The following is a 19,402-nucleotide window of genomic DNA, read 5'->3' as shown; positions in this document are numbered from 1 at the left end:
CTAATTATAATAATGAATCGACTGGACGGGCAGATCTCATAGCTTGAAAATATATTATAAACTTAAAAAAATACATAGAGATTTATAAGTAATTAATGAATCATTATGATATACTATTTTACATTAAAATCCTGATTAAGTTGATATAATAATTTGTTCGAGAGTAGCCAAAAGCTTTAATATTAGTCATACGTTTATGATATACATATACATATACATACATACATATACATATATGTATATACACACACATATATATATATATATATATATGTGAGTGTATATATTATACTCTCAAATAATTTTTTATAGACGTAAAAAATAAAAGAAAAGAAAATCCATCCTTCAAAATACATGACATAGAACCTGTAATAAATTTCTCATAGAAATTAACATAAAATATATATAAAGAGAGAGAGAAAGAGAGAGAGAAAAAGAGAGAAGGCTTAATTAATTATTTGCATTTTTAGATCTATCCTTAGATCATTCAGTAAAATGTAAATTTAATGTATTTTCATAATAGATACTTGTGCAAAGCCTCAGCATTTATAAATAATTGTACAAAAAACTTTGGACATTTTTTAATAACAAGTAGAGAGAACGTATCAATTAAGTTGCCTTATCTCGATTTGGTGACATATGAAACATTTTTTTAAATAAAAAATAGTGCACATATATGAAGATACGCCGTTCATAATAGAATCGTATCTTTAAATAAATAAAATAGATTTTTATTTTAATGTAGAAATTGACATATAGTTTTATTATCGTGCAAATTATAAAAGGTACAAATATTGTACATTGTAGTAAGAATCATGAAGTGTAAAAGACAAAAGCGAAAATAGCTCTCTGCGTCAAAAAAAAAAAAAGAAAAAAAGAAAAAAAAAGAAAAAAAAAGAAAGAAGAAGAAAAAGAAAAGACAAAGAAGTCATAAAATTTTAATCCACTTTTTAATTGTTGTTCATTAACCTTTATTATCATTTTTCTTATAACTGCAAAAAGTTCGTAAAAACAAAAAAAATATTCTTTAACTTTTACATCTATGACTATTATTGAGCGTAATAATTAAATAATTTTCTTTTTATTTATTTTTTTTTCTTTTTTACTGCAAATTATTTCGTTCGTCCAAATGTGTGAAAAATGGATTGTTCAATTGTAATGATTTTTCTTTTTTACCTCAGCGTGTCGACATTGCGTATCATAAATTCTCTTACAATAAATAAATAAATAACGAAACAAAAAAGGAAAAGAAACAATTGCGTCGATATTTGAAAAAAAATGAATAAATAAAGAAAAAATTCAAATATCGATAATAAAACCTAATCGAAATATTGAAACAGAACGATGTAATTTTATATTTGTTAATTGAATATTATCGTCAAAAAGATTAATAATGTATATAGAAAAATGAGTTTTAATAAATTTCTTAAACTGTAAACATCAATTTGTATGAAAGATTATAAATAAAATAGTATAAAGATGATAATAATAATAATATTGTAATAATAATAATAATAATAATAATAATAATAATAATAATAATAATAATAATAATAATAATAATAATAATAATAATAATAAAATAATGCGGAAGATGAAACGGAACGTAACAGGCGTATATATGCGTCCTAGAAAAATTGACGTTCAGGTGAACGAAGAGCGCATATCAAAGGTCGTGAACGTTCCGTAAATTAGCGTCGAGTTGTCACAGATGTGTTCCGTCTATGGAAAACACATTATTTTATTTTACAAGAGCGGTGAAGCGAAAGGGTTAATGAACGGTGTATCACGTGACTCATGGACGGAAGTAGGCAGATCCGTATCTTGCATTAATTGTTATTATTATTATTATTACAATGTATTTTTTTTTTTTTTTTTTTTTTTTAACTCAAGTACCTCTTTAATTATTCTTCGTTTTAATAATGCAAAAAAAAACAAAAAAAAAAACAGCGGAAAACTCTACTTTTACAGGTTCAAAACCTGGTTATCCATTTCTCAGAACTCTCTCAAAGAAGGGAGACATCATAGAGACCACTAACTCGAGAAATTGACAGGTTAATACACAGGAAGAGATATTCCCCATAGTTATTAACGTATACCAAAAGAAAGTTTCCGGATTTCTTTGGTTGTACGTATACATTTATAATATATACATATACATATGCATATATATATATATATAAATATATGGTACTATACTCTTCATCGACTTGTCTCATATCGGTATGCAGGTTAGTAGGTCACCATCACATCTCTCAGCAATGATTCGAAGTATCCAGAAACAGAAATCACACGATGACATCTAAAATTCACTAAATGTAATCTATACTATATATATACAGATACACACACATATACTTTTAGTTAGATTCATTTTTGATATTCAAATCAGTTTGACAAAAGAGAAATTATCTATCATTTTATTCCCTTTCGAATATCTTGAATTTTGATATTTTCTTTTGCCCGCTAAACCAATCACTTCGCTTCTCTCCGCCAATCAGATTCATTGTTTTTATTTTTCAATTATACTTCGACGAAATATATTAAAGAAAATTATCCATCGAATTAATATGTGAGATATAAAAAAAAGAACGAATGAAATATAAATTAGTTTATATAGATTATATAAAGAAGTATTATGAAATAATTTCTTTTTCAAAATTGATCCTAACGATAACGAAATTTTTAGGTTAAATACATCGATTTTAAACAGAAGATAATATTTATATATGCATATATGTATCTATATATACATACACACTTTATATATATATATATATATATATATATATATATATATATATATAAGTAAAAATTGAAAATTTTTGGAAAGTGTTACATCATTTTTTTTATCGATTTATAAAAAGTCCTGACAAGTATCTGTCGTATTGAAAAAATGCAGAATGTTTGAAAACTTTAATCCCTTTCCATCTCGTCATTTTCCCTCTCTTTCTCTCTCTCTCTCTCTCTCTCTCTCTCTCTCTCTCTCTCTCTCTCTCCCTCTCTCATACACAACACACACATATTTTTTTCCTACTCTTTCTTGCTATCTTTCTTTCACTCGCTCTTTCTTGCTATCTTACTCTTTTCCCCGCTCTTTCTTGCTATCTTTCTCTTTCACTTATTTTTTTTCTTGTACTCGTTCGTTCACGATCTTCTTCCCACCACACGATATCATTTCACATCCGCCGGTCCAAACGAGGTTTCGTGCACTTTCGAAGACACAGAGATGAGAATTTTGTTACTCGATTCTTCGTTCGTAAACCGTATGTCCGTCTGGCCCGATCATTCGAGAATTTGCGATTGGCAAATACGAAACGAACAAATTAAAAAGGTTAAATCATCGATATATGTATATTTATATTTCTACGTTCATTATTGTTCAAGCAAGTTTGCTTTGAATTATTTATTTTAAATGTACGAATAAATATTTAATAAACTGTGATGAATCGCGTTTAATCGCAATCGATGTGTGTGCATGTGCGTGCGCGTACGTTTATGGAAATTTTATACGGAAGTGAAAATTTTATAACAAGAAATCAATTATTTATTTATTTATTTATTTATTTATTTATTCATTTATTTATTTACTTATTTATTTATTTATTAAAGAGTTATATTCGATGTTCGTCGATTCGAGAAATTGATATTTCAAATAGTGCTTTTGTTTCGCGCGAAATTTTACATCGTAATCTGATTCAAATTTGCCACCAAAAAAACGCCATTTAATTTTTTGTCTTTTTTTTGATAATAGAAAATTGTGTACGTCTCTGATATATCATAAATATCGAATTTTTAAATTTATTATAAACGATCGAACTGTCGACAAAAGGAAAAAGAGAGAGAGAGAGAGAGGAAACAGCCCGGAGAGAGAATTTTCATCTTAAAAATTGTGGACCGCTGATTGGTCTGTTCTTAAAAAGTGGATCGTTTGCCCTACAGCTATAGGTCATCTTACGTATTATGATGATTGGTTCGTGAAAAAAGAAAATGACGATCGTTTAATTTAAAAAAGGAAAGGAAAGAAAGAAAAATTATTATTATTTATATGGAAGAATACGATTTTCAAAAATGATTTATGTTAATTACATACGTTATATATACTACTTGGTTACTTTCGCTTTATATAAAGATACTCCATGTGTATGAACGATGAGGTAAATGATATAAAATATAAAAGAGTGAAAAATGAATAGACGAACGAGCCTACCAGGTGGATTAAATTCCTGTGAAAGGATAAGACCGGAAAGACCAAGAAATCCGATTCAAAAGTTAATATGGAGTCCAAATTCTCAATTTCAAATAAATTATGTAGGAATATTGGAGAACGAAGGATCGAATCCACGTATGGCCTTGAGAAGGTAATAAACTAATACAATTCAAAATAAGTATTTACGTAAATATTGCATTCATTTGTTAATGGTAATATAGATATCTCTTTTACCGACGTAAAAGTTAAATATTCTTAAGCATATGAAAATTTATAAAGAAAATCTTCTTTTTTCTTTTTTTTTTCTTTTTTTTTTCTTTTTTTTTTTCTTATTAGATTACTTCGACTTTACGAAGGTAGACAATTTCGTGAAGCGGCAGCTTTTCTGATGAAGTTACCGCAGTATACTTTGAAAACAGCTTTACCAGACATTCCAGTGGATTTGTTGATCGAAACTTTACCGCACAGTTTAACTTTGCTAGAAGCTCTTTATTGTAGACTCGTAGAATTAAATGTTACCGATACGAAGATCTTAAGAGTAGAACAAGTTCTTTGGAAGGTTGTACAATTGTTGTCGAACAATCAGGATCATGCACGTCCAAGGATTTGGTGTAAATTGTTGACGTATTTGAACAGATTGTCACCTAATACAAAGAATATATTGGCCTCGAGGAAAAAAGCTATAGAAAGAGCAGTCGAAGGACTTGGGAAGCATGGTTTAGTACCTTCGAGTTTGGAAGGTTCAACTAACACGACGAATTCGAATTTGGTACCACTTCCTGTTGTTCTTAAAGAACAACTCGAGGCACGTATCGATGCGTACAAACTCGCAGTTCACAAATTAGAAAGTTTTGGAAAAAATACAGGAGTTCATAAAGGTATCGAATAAATAAATCAAATTAAGCATCTTGTCGATATAAATTAAGAAGCGAGAGTTGTACGTCCGGTTTCGAATGTAAACATCAAATACATATATATATATACACATATATATATGTATACGTATATGTATATGTATGATTAACGTTTTATCTTTCAGTAGATCAAGGCGTCCAGGCTGCTTCCCATCAGCGTCAACTTTCGCTAAAGTACAGCGAAGTTCAACAGAGATTAATAGACAACCAAAGCCTATTGAATACATTGGAGAAAGCTGGTAATCCGTACAATCTGGAAAGTTTGTTGGTAGAATTGAAACGTCGAATTGAACACGATAAGGAAGCTCTCAGACAATGGACAGCATTGAGAAAATCTATTGATTTAGCTGGGACTAAAAATCCAACGTTGGCCGCTAACTTGTTACAATTTTCAAAGGGTTGTTCTTTAACTTTGCAACTTATATGTGATGGGGGTTCATCGATGGAAAAGGTTGGTCGTAAATTCGGAGGAGAAAAAAAAATTGTAAAATAAGATCTATTAAAATAATTGTTTTTTTTTTTCTTTTTCTTTTTTTTTAGATATATTCTTCGCCGATACATTTCGAGAACGATTACGAAGAAGAATCATGTAGTACCGGATATCATACCGACGAAAGTCGAACACCGGAACCGGTAGTAGTAGTTGCAAACAAAAGACATGAAGTTTTCAATAGGGAAAAAAGTTCTCAAGTGTTGATTTCCGGCGATTTACCGGTCGAACGTTTATCCAAACGATATAGCATGTTGTATGCACAGGCACATTTGCATACTCTTGATGCACTTGACACCTTGCGTCCTCTTAATGATGCACCCGAATTAAAAGCTAAAATACTTTATTCCGTAGTCGTGGTAAGTTATTAATCTTAACTCGTATTAATATTAGCATTATTTAAAATTAACATTTTATTTTATGAAACATATCTACACAGAAAACGACAGACATTCTTTGACGTTACAATTATGATTATTATTAATCATTAATTTTATAGTTATCATGGCGTTTAGCTGGAATGGTTCAAACGTATAGACGTCTAGAAGCATTAAATATTTTAAATGGTACAACCACCAGTGTACCATCGGTTGCTAATATCGAGGAATGTATAATAAGACAATTAGCTACCAGTGGTGCTCAAAGTGGTGTAGAGGAAGTAGCCGAGCAAGTGATCAATCAGCTGGAAAGAACGTTGTACGATTTACCGTGTTTAAAAGAATGCACGGAAATAAAAAGATACGCTTCCATGTGCGCTGGTTTGGCATGGGTTTGTTTGGCTCGTAATACGCCTCTGGTATTGGACGTGGCACAAGATATAGAATTTCGAAAGGAAGTTCATTTGAGGCATCACAGTTCCTCAAATCCAAATGGAACGAGAATAAAATCTGTATTATGGCCAGGTTTACGAGAAGGTTATCAAGGTTTTTGTCTTCACAAAGCTGTTGTTATAACCGTATAATAATATACGGTGAATTAACAACAAAATGATGGATTTTTTTTTTTGAGCGGGAAAACTTTTGTTATTAACGTTATATATATAACGATGTAATACATATACAGAATGCAACGTGGATATTATCAGATATTGAAAAATCATATCAAATCTTTTGTACCTTAATATAATTAATATCCAGAGATCATAATAACTGTTATAATCTTAATTTTGAAAAATTACGAAATAAGAATTAATATCTTTCTTTAAATGATATTGATTATGAAAGATTAAAATTTTTTTTATTATAATTAATCATTATCGATGACGAATATTGCTTTTGGTAACAAGAAAATTGTACATTATATTCATATTTTATATATATAAAAAAAAAAAAAAAAAAAAAAAAGAAAAAACCTGACGAATAAGTTTCCATCAAAGGAAAACTCAAATATATTATCCAATTTAACGATACTTGAACAAATTTTTTAACTCGTGTTCTTCGTTCAAAATGAAATGAATTCTCGCGCCAATTAATACCAAGCATCGATTAATCGATACTTACAAACTCATCCCTTATTGGCCGCGCCATTTTGTCCAAGTTTCGTCGCCACCAAGACACCATCTACGTACCGATAATCCGAACTAACAGTGGTTCGATGCGACAAATCAAATCCCGTCGGGTCTGAAATGTGCGTGGAATAAAAGAAAAAAAAAAAAAAACGGATAAAAAAAGAAACACATTCTCTCGGCGTCTCCGCCTCCTCCTAACGAACTCGATAATTTTTCATCTAAATTATCTGGCAACGTTGGATCGTACTCGTCTATCTCTGTCTGATCATCATCATCATCGTCGTCTTCGTCGTTGTCTTCGTCGTCGTCGTCGTCGTAGGCGTCATCATGATGTATGAATCCAAGTGTCGACGAAGTTTGTTTTGAATCGATTGAATGTGGATATTTGACTTTTTCGTTATTATGGTAATTCCCTTGAAAAGGAGTGGCGTTGAGTTTATTTATCGTTATGGCGTTAATCGCTTATATCCGTCAATATTCAATTGAGAAATAATAAAAAAAATTAAAAAAAAAAAAAAAAGAGAAAAAAAAAGAGAAAAAAGAAAAAGGAAAAAAGTGTTGAAAATTGATACGATAAAAGTATAATGTCGGAGATTGAAAAGATTTTTCTCATTCAATGTCGGCTACGATCGAAAGGAAACGATTTGATCATCGTGAAATTATTCGTCCTATGGATTCTTTTACCGTTGAATTTGATGATGGCCGATCGGCCAATTATATCAAATTCAGAGAAAAGTAATAAGTGTCCTGTCGAATGTGGTTGCATAGGGAACGTTGTGATATGTAATAATTTACAATTGATCGAAGCACCTAGCGGCTTACCACCATGGACCGAAAATTTGTGAGTAAACAATCGAATCGTTCTTATGTTGATTTTATTTTATTTTTGCTGGCTTTCTTTCTTTCTTGTCTTTTTTTCTTTTCTTTTTCTGTCTCTTTCTTTTTTTTTTTTTTTTTTTTTTTAATTTTTCATTAATTTCTAACTACAATTATCGTGTGTGCGTTATATATATATATATATATATATATATATATATATATATATATATATATATTATATATCGAGTTTCTTCTGATATCGATAACATTATCACGGTATTTATCGCTACTACATTAAGATTTGTGATTGTTTCGTTACACAAGTGTATTCGAAGAAAGGAAAAGAGTTCTTTATTTTTTTTTTTATTCTTTTTTTTTTTGTGACAGTTTGTTTATATAACAATACGTTTACCGTATACTTATTATTAATTATTCAAATTCTAACTTTGCTATCGAAATTTGTTATATCGAACTTTATAATTAGAGATTTAAAAAGAGTAATTATGTAACATTATAAACTAAATAGTTAATTGTATATTATTGGGTTAAGGCAAATACATTTGTATCATTTGTATTCTTTGCTAAGTTGCTACTTGGATTTTACTGTTACCATATAAAGTCTTATGCTTGAAGGTTAACCAGTTTTAACTTCTAATAGTAAGGATCATTTAAGGATATCATTCTTCTTAGAAAAGAAAGACATGACATAGATAGAAACGTACTAGTACTAGTTCTTCAAGTTATTTTTATTTAATAGCAATGTACTTTAAAACGTATCGGTTTTTTTTCTTTTCAGAAGTCTAAAAGATAATAATATAAGCAACTTGAAGTTTGATTCGTTACTACATTTAACAGAACTCAAAGAACTGTAAGTTTTATTTATAAATTAATAGAATACCGATATTATTATACTACTACTATGTATATGTATGTGTGTATGTGTGCGTGCGCGTGTGTGTATTTTTTTTTATATGTAATGAGTGATTTTATATATGATAACTAATCAATAACATAATAATTTTACAGGGATATGAGCGCTAATAAATTAGGAGATAACTTTACTATTGGTTTATCGGATGCGGCACAACTGAAAGGGCTCAAAGTGAATAAAAATCAATTGACTCAAATACCTGATCTTTCTTTCGTTAAAAATTTAACACATCTCAGTTTGTACGTATTATAATTTTCTATGCAATGTGCCAATTGATTTAATTAACACTTTTTTTTTTGTTTTGTCTATGCTTTTGTAAAAACTCATTTAATATTTCATTACAGATCGCACAATGAAATTTCTACAATTAATGGAACTGCTTTAGCTGTCTTATCGGAGCTTCAAACTTTGGACTTGAGTTTAAATAAAATAACTGTTCTACGACGTGGCTCATTTCTTGCACCTAATAGAATCGTGCATTTGTACGTGCCTTCCCATTTATTATCAAATTTTATATAATATAAAGTTATATCAATATTTTGCAAATAAAGATATAAATTATTTTTTTTCTCTTTTCTTTTTCAGAAATTTAAATATGAATCGAATATATGTAATTGAAAATGGTAGCTTAGATAATTTGACTTCATTGGAAGAACTTCGTTTAAATAAAAATCATTTTGTACAATTAATGGATATATCGTCAGTGCAAAGTCTCTCTACGGCACTTTTCAGTAATCTTGGAAAATTGAGGATATTGTAAGTTCATACCTATTGCAAATTCCTTTATATCATTATAATATATCTGTCAATGTTGCATAAATAAACATAAAATTTATATGACAGAGAATTGAATAGAAATGAGCTGCAACAAATGCAAGTATTAAGTCTAACTGGTTTAACAAATTTGGAAGAATTACGTTTGAAAAGGAACAAAATAAGTACCTTAAATGATGGAGCATTTTGGCCTCTTAAAAATCTCATTCTTCTTCAACTTGATTTCAATATGTTAACAACTGTGAAGAAAGGTGGTTTGTTTGGATTAGAACATTTGAAAAAATTGACTTTATCCCATAATCATATAAAAACGATTGAATCGCAAGCTTGGGATAATTGTGGAGAAATCACTGAATTGTTAGTAAAGAGATACATATATATATATATATATATATATATATATATATATATATATGTCTATTTTTATTATTTTTATAAATTATAATGGCATTTATTAAAAGGAAATTAATGAATCCTATGCTTTATTTCAGGGACTTATCATATAATATGTTAATTTCTATAGAACGAGATACGTTTGATCATTTAGATAAACTAGAAAGATTAAAAATGGATCACAATCAAATTACGTATATATCGGATGGAGCTTTCAACTCTACCCCAAAATTACAAGTTTTGTATGTTTATCTAATTGTTCTAAAAACGCCTAATAATGTTTTTTTTTTTATTAAATATTTCTAATTTGTTACTATTTGATCAAAGATAAATTAAATTACAGAGATCTTAATTCCAACAAAATATCCTACATGGTAGAGGATATTAATGGAGCTTTTGGTCCGCTCAGTAATTTATGGAAATTAGGACTGGCACATAATAAAATTAAATCTGTTAATAGAAATGCTTTTATCGGTTTAAGTCGTGTTACCGAACTCGACTTGAGTGGGAACAATATAACTAGTATTCAAGAAAATGCATTTAATACGATGCCAGATTTAAAGAAATTGAAATTAAATTCAAGTGAGAAAAGTCTCGAATTAATTTGAACTATATATTTCTATAGTCAAAACTGAAAACATAATTTTTTTAATCGATCTTACAGGATCATTGGTCTGTGATTGTGGATTACAATGGTTTAGCACATGGATAGGATCACATAGATTCGAAGATACAGAAGCTCATTGTGGTTATCCTCATTGGTTACAAGATAAACCATTAGCTCAATTACATCATACAAATTTCACATGTGGTTAGTGATAGTATAATAATGTAGTTAAAAACTACATCTATCCTTTTTTTATTTTTTTATTTCTTTTACAATAATATTTATCCACAGATGAATATCCAAAGCCAAGAATAATAGAAGAGCCTACAGATCAAAAACGTGTGAAAGGTGACAACGTGACTCTTATATGCCGTGCAACAAGTACGGCTGACGCACCATTAAAGTTTACTTGGAAACGGGATAACGTGGAATTAGATAATCCTAATTTACAAACAGACATTAGTACGTTGGAAGGTGGTGTAACAAATGCATCCTCTGTTTTGCAACTTATTAACGTGACTCATGCTAATGCTGGAAAGTATCAATGTATGGTCACTAATTCCTACGGAACTACATATTCTGCTAAGGCCAAACTAAGTGTCCTAAGTACGTTAAAGCACATCGATCGTTAATTATCAAATTGACAAAGATTAATAAACAACAATGTTCCCCCAATGATATATCACATTTACAGTATATCCATCATTTTCAAAAATACCTCGTGATATACGAGTAACTGCTGGAAGTACGGCACGTCTTGAATGTTCAGCCGAAGGACAACCGACTCCTCAGATAGCTTGGCAAAAAGATGGAGGAAATGATTTTCCAGCGGCAAGAGAAAGAAGAATGCATATGATGCCTACGGATGATGTACTTTTTATTGTAGATGTAAAAATGGCTGATAGTGGTGTTTATTCTTGCACTGCTCAAAACCTAGCCGGACTTATCGTAGCGAATGCGACTCTTACTATATTGGGTGAGTTAGTTGTTCCATCATTAATCCATTCTCAATTGGAATAAAGACCACGAATCTCATTTCTAATTTTTATTTAATGATTTTATTTATAGAGGTACCATCATTTGTAAAACCAATGGAGAATAAAGAAATAATGATAGGTGGTTCGATTGTATTGGAATGCATGGCAAGTGGTTCACCACGTCCAAAATTAATGTGGCGTAAAAATGGTAGTCCATTGCAAGTAACGGAACGTCATTTCTTTACGGCAGAAAATCAATTATTAATAATAGTTAATACCATGAGTAACGATGCAGGAAGTTACGAATGTGAAATGAGTAATTCATTGGGCAGTGTTGTTGGTGCGTCTCATCTTACAGTAAATCCTGGTAAGTTTCCGGGAGGAAAAAAGAAAAAGAAAAATAATTAGAATAAGACCAATTTGATTCATTGAACAAGTCAATGAATAATATTAATTCGTTAATTTCTTTTCTTTCTTTATTAGCTCCAACGTCTATCGTAAACGAAGATAATATATTGGGATTAATAATAATCACAGTGGTATGTTGTGCCGTTGGTACATCGGTAGTTTGGGTGGTAATTATTTATCAAACAAGAAGACGTTTAAATAACACGCGCCATTCTAATACGCAACAATTACCTACAACGGTAATATCAACGGCGCCAGAAAATCAAACTCACATGTATTTGGATACTAGTTCGCAACACAGTAAAGATAGTGGCACCGGTGATAGTACTAATCCCAGTAACGATCAATTACAATTTTGTTTACCAGGTTAGTGAAATTTACATTGATTTTTAATTACAATTAAAACAATAGTTAAAATTTTACGATCAATTAAACAATTATTATATTACAATATTTCAGAAGAAATGGTAACTTGTTCGGTCAATAACGAAGAAGAAACTGTAGCAGTTAACGTTGTTGATCCACTTATACGTTATACGAATCATGAACGATATGTTCATTCAGAAAAGGGCTGTGCTGTATAAGCAAGAATTAAGTTTCTTTGTTTACGAACAATTTATAGCAAAAGCCTTTAATAATTATAAAAAGCCTTTTACACAGACACCATACATACATCCATCATCGTTTGATGATATTGGGGTTTAGGATATACAAATAATAATCATGAAAAATGATACCGAAGAAAATCTGTGAAAGGCAATTGAAAATGAAACCTGTCAATATGCAACAGAAAAAGTATTTTTAATACTTGCAACTACTGTATAATGCTATTGGTATGTGTCATCTTATATATAGAATATCAGTGTAATAATAATAATATAATAATAATAATATGATGATGATGATGATAATATGATGATGATAATCATGATGATGATGATGATGATGATGGTGATGGTGATGATGATGATGATGATGATGATGATGATGATGATGATGATGATGATGATGATGATGATGATGATGATGAAGATGATGAAGATGAAGATGACTTTATGAAAGGATAGTACTGACTTGTACACGTACGTGTAATACATTATTATACGTATAATTATCAAAGTAAACTGGTCGTTATCAGTGTGGTTATAAGGATGCAAGTAAATTAGCAGTTATGAAAAGAGACACGTATTGTAAATATTTAAGTTTTAAACAAATTCATATTCTGCTATTACTTGCATGAGATTATGGTTACACACACACACACACACACACACATTGTATGATGACTTCGTCGTAAGAAAGAATCATAAACTCTTTGAAAGTCACCTATACTAGGTCAATCTTTGTGATAGATATTTATTATAGATTTATACGAATTAGGAAGATACAATATTTATGATATTTGAAGGTGTAATTTTATCATGAGGATATAGATGAGAAGTCGAGTATGTATCATCTGTGCACCAATGTACTGATATATATACATATATACATATACATATATATATATATATATATACATATATATATATATATAAAAAAATATATATATATATATATCTTTGTGGATTGTCTTCCCTCTTCATTTTTACACTGTGGTCGTCGTAATGATTAATAAGTAACATACAAGTTTATTTCTATTCGTAATTAATAAACGCGTTGCTTATTGAACGTTATTCGTATATAAGTATGTATGTATGTATGTATGTATGTATGTATGTATGTATGTATGTATGTATGTATGTATGTATGATGTATGTATGTATGTATAGTATATGTATGTACGTCCAACGTATATTCTTTTAACGTCATACTTATTTAATCGAAGAAGGAAAAGTATTACTATGACTCGATATATATATGCGAAATTATTCGTTTTGAAAGTGACACTGTGTATATATGTACATATATAGATATGTATATATACACACAGTTACTTGACTTGTATTATTTTATTGAATTTAACATAAATTTGATAATGATATGTTTTCTCAAAGTATTATTCAAAAAAAAGGAAAGGAAAAGAAAAGAAAAGAAATTTTAACGAAGAGTAAACTGACAATGGATCAACCAAAAATTTTGTTGTAATTATTCAATTGCTCTGCATTATTATTGCAATTAAAAAAATTAAGGAACTTAAAAATCATTGTTTTAAAAGCTGATCTATTTGCGATTTGACAATTTTTTTATTTGAATGAAATCGAAAATAGAAAAGATTAGACGTAAAGAATATTTGTGACAATGAGTGTTAATAACACAATACAAATTATTATTCCTATTATTTTATTTTATTTATTTTCTTTTTTCTTTTGAATCATTAATCACTCACACATTCTTCTTTACTTCTAATCCAATGTATTATTATATTTCCAAGCTAATAACGCACACATGAAAAATAAAATAATCACCGAGATAATCCATATTTAAATGACAAAAAGGAGAGCACAAATATTATTAACGACTGTTTAATCTAAATGCTTCGTATATTACAATGAGAATATTGTAAAATCTGCTAGAAAAACTTGAATTTATATTTTTCTAATGCATTTCATCTCACAAAAAGTAATATCAAATATTATATGCGCCATATGAAAATTTTAAACGATATATAAATTCGCCCCAAATTTTTAATGCGCTTTAAAAAAATATGAAATTTATTTCTTGGCTATATGGTGTGTATGTATATGTATATATGTACACACACATATATATATCATGTATTTGCAAAAAGCAAAATTGAAAGTTCGATCAATCGAATTCAAAACAATATATAAAATAATATCTTTGTTTTCTCTTTTTAACAATGATAAGTATTATACAATTGTATTGTCACAAATGGATGCTCTAATCTCAACGTGAATTCTAATCTACGCGTTCGAATAATCATACACCAAATATGGAGATGCATCTGTTTGATTCAGTATTTCTCTCTTTCCCTCTTTCTCTATCTTTCTCCATCTCCATCTCCATCTCTCTCTCTCTCTCTCTGTTTCTCCTTTCTATTTATCTCTATCATCTATCTCTTTTTCCCCTTGTTGTTACGTAGTACTGTGAATAAATATAAATAATTCTTAAGGAACAATAAGACTCCATTTTTTATTTTCTTTATCCAATAATTTTAGGAATTTACTACTTACCTTCTATATTTTTTCTCTTTCTCTCTCTCTCTCTCTCTCTCTCTCTATCTATCTATCTATCTCTCTTTATTATTTTTTCCAATGTGTAAGAAAATTTTAAGTATATTTTAAAGAAAAAAAAAAAATTGAACAAATTTTCATCCAATCGATAATATTTTATTTACATAAAGGCAGCACCATGGCCGATTTTTTGTTTCATTCGAGGAACATAGATTTTCGAAAATAGAAGCCAAATTTTCGATCACAATAGATAATAAAATTTATTAATAATAATAATAATAATAATAATAAAATAATAATAATAATAATAATAATAATAATAATAATAATAATAATAATAATAAAAAAGAAGAAAAACGAAGCTTCGTCAATTCTTAATTTATTGTTTTTATTTTGAACTTTTTAATAGTTCGACGAACATCCTTGAGTTTCTTTTATTTTTTTACATCTTCCCTTCCTATCCCCTCGATTTCTATTGGCTCTCTCGTCGAATAGAAAAGAAAAAAACTCTTCACAGTCAACAAAATTATTATTATCCTTTTTTCTTTTTTTTTTTTTCAAAATATCTGGATGTTGGGTGAAAACACGCACGCTTATAAAAATATTCGTAAAAATACAACATTCTCGTGAATAATTTATCTAAGAGCATTTTACGTACACATACATAAACTATTTTTAAAAAGACAAAAAATCCTGCGAAAAATCGGCATCGTAATGGCGATTATCTAACTCGTACACATTAATCTTCTTTCCTTTTATATATATATATATATATATTCGCCAGCTACAATATGATTTCATTCATTTCATTACATGAATTATGGTTATTTATTTATATATTCTGTTTTTGCTTTTGAAAATATTTGACTGAATCATTCGTCCTTTTCTAAAAACAAATTTATGCTAATTACATTTATTCATTACTCTGGTCAAAATCTTACGATTTTGTTTCTTTTTGTTTTTTTCTGATCGATTATTGTTTATTCCTTTATATATAAAAAAAAAAAAAAAAAAAAAAAAGAAAGAAAAAATCATTCGCATTATTTCATCGCAGGATTTACACAATGATCATAATTCCAAGAATCAATCGATCGATTCTCACGTTGTGATGGAAATAGCGTAAATAATTATGATAGATAATTATTAAATAAATCGATCGGTTATTAATATAATTATATACATACGTGCACATATACGTATATACATACATATACATATATATATACATACAAAATAAATCTAATTTCGAAAGCGTCTGAAAGATCTAATCTCTATTTTCTTTTTTTTTTTTTTGCTTTTCAATTAAAGCTAGAAAGAGCGCAGAATAAAATGGCGCGAGAATTTGATTATTCATTTTTATGTTTTTTTATGTTTTTTTTTTATTTCTTTATTTATTTTTTTATTTTTTTATTTATTTTATTACAGTACGAATTATCGAAGCTAAAGACTTCTTCTTTAAGTTATTAATTCTATCAATCAAACTGTTTTTTTTCCCATTGAAATAAAATAAAATAAAATGAAATAAAATAAAATAAAATAAAATAAAATAAAATAAAATAAAATAAAATAACATGTAAAATAAAGAAAGAAGGATAAATATTTTCGTGTATTTACATACTAGTAGAAAACTTAATAAAATTGTGGAAATACTATTTCCATCACTTTCTATGAATTATTATCACTGAGATACACGATTTTTATGTAGAAATCAAAACGAAAAGCTAACAAAGAATCTCTTAAACACGACATTTTTCTTTCGATTAAAAACATATAATATGTATATTTTTATCTATCCTGCGCTCGTATATATCGCATGTCTTAAAAAAAAAACAAAAAAATTAAGAACAAATCCTACTACCCCCATAATTGGACGTATGTGATTGTTATATGTGTTTTGTACGACATTTTGACACGACGATATGTGCTAAATAATGTAATAATAACATAATAGTAATAATTATATAATAATAATAATAATAATAATAATAATAATAATAATAATAATGCTAGTACTAATAATAATATTAAAACCAGAGTGTTCCTTGGGATAGACGAGTTTATGTGAAATGACGTCAATAAAAGTACAAACGCACTCACCTATTTATCTTTTTTATGTATACACGTAAGTGCGGGCGCGCGCGCGCACACACACACACACACATACACGCAGACACTCACACTCACGCATACTACTAAACACTGAAGATTTTTTCGTTTTTATTCGAATCTTTTTTAACCATCCCCTAATTATGATCGAGCATCGTCATTCATCGTTCGTTAAAATCAATGAGAAAAATAAAAAAAAAGAAATAAAAAGAAAAGAAAAGAAAGAAAAAGAAAAAATACAAAAAATAAAAAAAATAATTCTCAAACAACAATAATTACGAAAGAAAAGTGGAAGTAGAATTAATAATAATATTAATTAGAGTAAATGAGAAAACACATGACGACGCGTTCGTGTGAAAAATAAATAGATATCAATTCGTAGAATACCGTTTGTACACGTGTGTGAGTGCGTGCAAAAGTTTTTAATGAAATAAAACAAAAAAAAAAAAAATGAAATAAAAAAAAACCACAGAGAAAATTGAGAAGAAATATTCGCAGCTTGAAAATCTTTTAATTCTGGCCTAAAAAAAATCATTTTTCATGTAAACCTCGGCGAACTTGTCGATTTTGATTTAATGTTCTCTCTCTCTCTCTCTCTCTCTCTCTCTCATACACACACACATACATACATAACAGAAAACTATATATGCCATTATATATGTCGTACACACACAATTACGAAAATCGTCTTTTGCCATTGCTGTTTGTGAATTTCTTTCATCTTGTAAAAGATGCAAACAACGATATCTCAAACGAAAACATTCTACTTAGGAACAAGATAATCCACGAATTTTATTTCGCACACTTTTCTCTCTTATATAACTCACAGATATTATCCACCCAGCCATCCACACATACACACGCGCGCGCACAAACACACGCACACACACGTAGGGATACCTATCCGCATCTTTCTTATTTTTCATTTTTTGTTGTCTATTTCAACTCGTCTCATTCATCCAATATTTTCACTCGACACATACTCCATCTTGATTCTCCATCCTGATTCTCCATCCTGATTCTCCATCTTGATTCTCCATCCTGATTCTCCATCTTGATTTTCCATCGTAGGCGTCCCGTCAAAATGGCGGATGATGAATAGGATAAGAACCAAAGGATTTTAACGATCGACGATGACGACGACGAATGAAAGACCTCGAAACCTTTTTAGACGTGTCTTCAAAGGCCGCCAGCGGCCATTTTAAAACTGAATTTTCAATTATTATTAGTCAATGTAGGAAGACACGTTGGACGGTATCGAAGATCCATCACATCTGAACTTTTTTTTTAGATATATTTTACGTCATCTAATCTGATCCATTTTTTTGTTCTGTTGTTAAACCAAGTTTAACTCGCAATCCTTAAACCTTTTTTTTCTCTCTTTCTCTCTCTCTCTCTCTCTCTCTCTCTCTCTCTCTCTCTCTCTCTCTTTGTCTAACACATTCGAAAGTTTTGCTTGAATCACGTCCCTGAGGCCACTATTTTTTTCATCTTTTTCTTCTTCACATTTTCTCTCTTTCTCTCATTACATTCTTTATACTTATATAAGAGCATTTTCTTTTAATTCCTCTTAAACGACGTACTATGTATGACGTATATCTATATCTTTTTTTTCTTCTAATAACTCTTTTCTAACGACAATATAGCCAGCCGAGTTCTAAACAATCAGGTTCGTCAATCATTATTCATATCTTTCAATTCCGTATAAGCGATTTTTTTCCGATAGACGTTATTATCGGGAGGCCCATATTTTTTTTTGCTACCCAATGTTGACGGTCCTGGCACGCTGTACTGTCTGCGCTTGTACATCACCATACTGGAAAAAAAAACAATACTATACAAAAATTTAGATTATAAAGATTAACGTAAATCATTATTGCCTAATTTTTATAAAAGGGAGAGAAACTTTTTCGACGATTATCGAAAATACTTAAGCAGAGATCGTGAAATATTTCTGGGAAAAATTTCTTTTTCACTTTTTTCTTATTTTTCTAGCAATTAAAATAATAACAAGATAGTACATGATCGTAACGATACGTTTTTCTTATGAGATTATTTTACTTAATAACAGAAAATAAAACACAAAGTTATTGTGTTGGTAAATACTTTCTAGAAAAAAAGTTGTTTGT

The 19,402-nt window shown here is 29.0% G+C and overlaps 3 protein-coding genes across 18 annotated transcripts in view; 2 read left to right on the top strand and 1 right to left on the bottom strand.

The window, feature by feature from the left end:
- The first annotated feature begins 3,147 nt into the window (after positions 1–3,147).
- Positions 3,148–6,744, top strand: LOC118441395 (uncharacterized). Of its 2 annotated transcripts, none has more exons than XM_085660040.1 (6): positions 3,148–3,334; positions 3,755–4,361; positions 4,547–5,088; positions 5,253–5,575; positions 5,665–5,973; positions 6,114–6,744. In XM_085660040.1, exons 2-6 carry the CDS (start codon positions 4,189–4,191, stop codon positions 6,573–6,575), a joined length of 1,809 nt encoding a protein of 602 aa, XP_085516166.1. In that variant the 5' UTR covers positions 3,148–3,334; positions 3,755–4,188; the 3' UTR covers positions 6,576–6,744. The 2 variants fall into 2 exon arrangements, with proteins under 2 accessions (XP_085516166.1, XP_085516164.1); XM_085660038.1 differs by having other exon boundaries at positions 5,250–5,575.
- A 444-nt stretch (positions 6,745–7,188) lies between these two features.
- Positions 7,189–14,064, top strand: LOC118441391 (leucine-rich repeats and immunoglobulin-like domains protein 3). 3 transcript variants are annotated; one of them, XM_035865698.2, is made up of 14 exons: positions 7,189–7,962; positions 8,737–8,808; positions 8,967–9,110; positions 9,216–9,353; positions 9,457–9,627; positions 9,715–10,002; positions 10,137–10,280; positions 10,382–10,620; positions 10,703–10,849; positions 10,937–11,251; positions 11,340–11,621; positions 11,714–11,989; positions 12,106–12,396; positions 12,493–14,064. In XM_035865698.2, exons 1-14 carry the CDS (start codon positions 7,706–7,708, stop codon positions 12,612–12,614), a joined length of 2,886 nt encoding a protein of 961 aa, XP_035721591.1. In that variant the 5' UTR covers positions 7,189–7,705; the 3' UTR covers positions 12,615–14,064. The 3 variants fall into 3 exon arrangements, with proteins under 3 accessions (XP_035721591.1, XP_035721590.1, XP_035721593.1); XM_035865697.2 differs by having other exon boundaries at positions 7,191–7,962; positions 12,490–14,064; XM_035865700.2 differs by lacking the exon at positions 7,189–7,962 and adding an exon at positions 8,455–8,597 and having other exon boundaries at positions 12,490–14,064.
- Positions 14,065–15,200: 1,136 nt separating this feature from the next.
- The window catches only part of LOC118441392 (trehalase), a 43,019-nt gene continuing 38,817 nt past the window's right edge, over positions 15,201–19,402 (bottom strand). For 11 of the 13 annotated variants that reach the window (XM_035865703.2, XM_035865701.2, XM_035865705.2 and 8 more), the window contains one exon: positions 15,201–19,107. In XM_035865703.2, the coding sequence (XP_035721596.1) occupies positions 18,948–19,107 (160 nt within the window). In that variant the 3' untranslated portion in view covers positions 15,201–18,947. The remainder of the gene's footprint in view (positions 19,108–19,402) is intronic. The other 2 variants (XM_035865704.2, XM_085660392.1) reach the window with 1 other exon arrangement.

Source organism: Vespa mandarinia, chromosome 11 (assembly GCF_050613455.1).
Source record: "Vespa mandarinia isolate Hongniang chromosome 11, ASM5061345v1, whole genome shotgun sequence".
NCBI classification, from domain to species: domain Eukaryota; kingdom Metazoa; phylum Arthropoda; class Insecta; order Hymenoptera; family Vespidae; genus Vespa; species Vespa mandarinia.
The sequence above is the reverse complement of the archived record's forward strand: the minus strand, read 5'-3'. Positions and strand labels throughout refer to the sequence as shown.

Coding starts and splice junctions, on each gene's coding strand:
- LOC118441395 (XM_085660038.1), top strand. CDS start 4,189: ATGAATAGACGAACGAGCCTACCAGGTGGATTAAATTCCTGTGAAAGG. Junction 4,362..4,546: donor CCACGTATGGCCTTGAGAAG/GTAATAAACTAA, acceptor TTTTCTTATTAG/ATTACTTCGACTTTACGAAG. Junction 5,576..5,664: donor GGGGTTCATCGATGGAAAAG/GTTGGTCGTAAA, acceptor CTTTTTTTTTAG/ATATATTCTTCGCCGATACA.
- LOC118441391 (XM_035865697.2), top strand. CDS start 7,706: ATGTCGGAGATTGAAAAGATTTTTCTCATTCAATGTCGGCTACGATCG. Junction 7,963..8,736: donor CCACCATGGACCGAAAATTT/GTGAGTAAACAA, acceptor TTTTCTTTTCAG/AAGTCTAAAAGATAATAATA. Junction 10,850..10,936: donor TCATACAAATTTCACATGTG/GTTAGTGATAGT, acceptor ATTTATCCACAG/ATGAATATCCAAAGCCAAGA.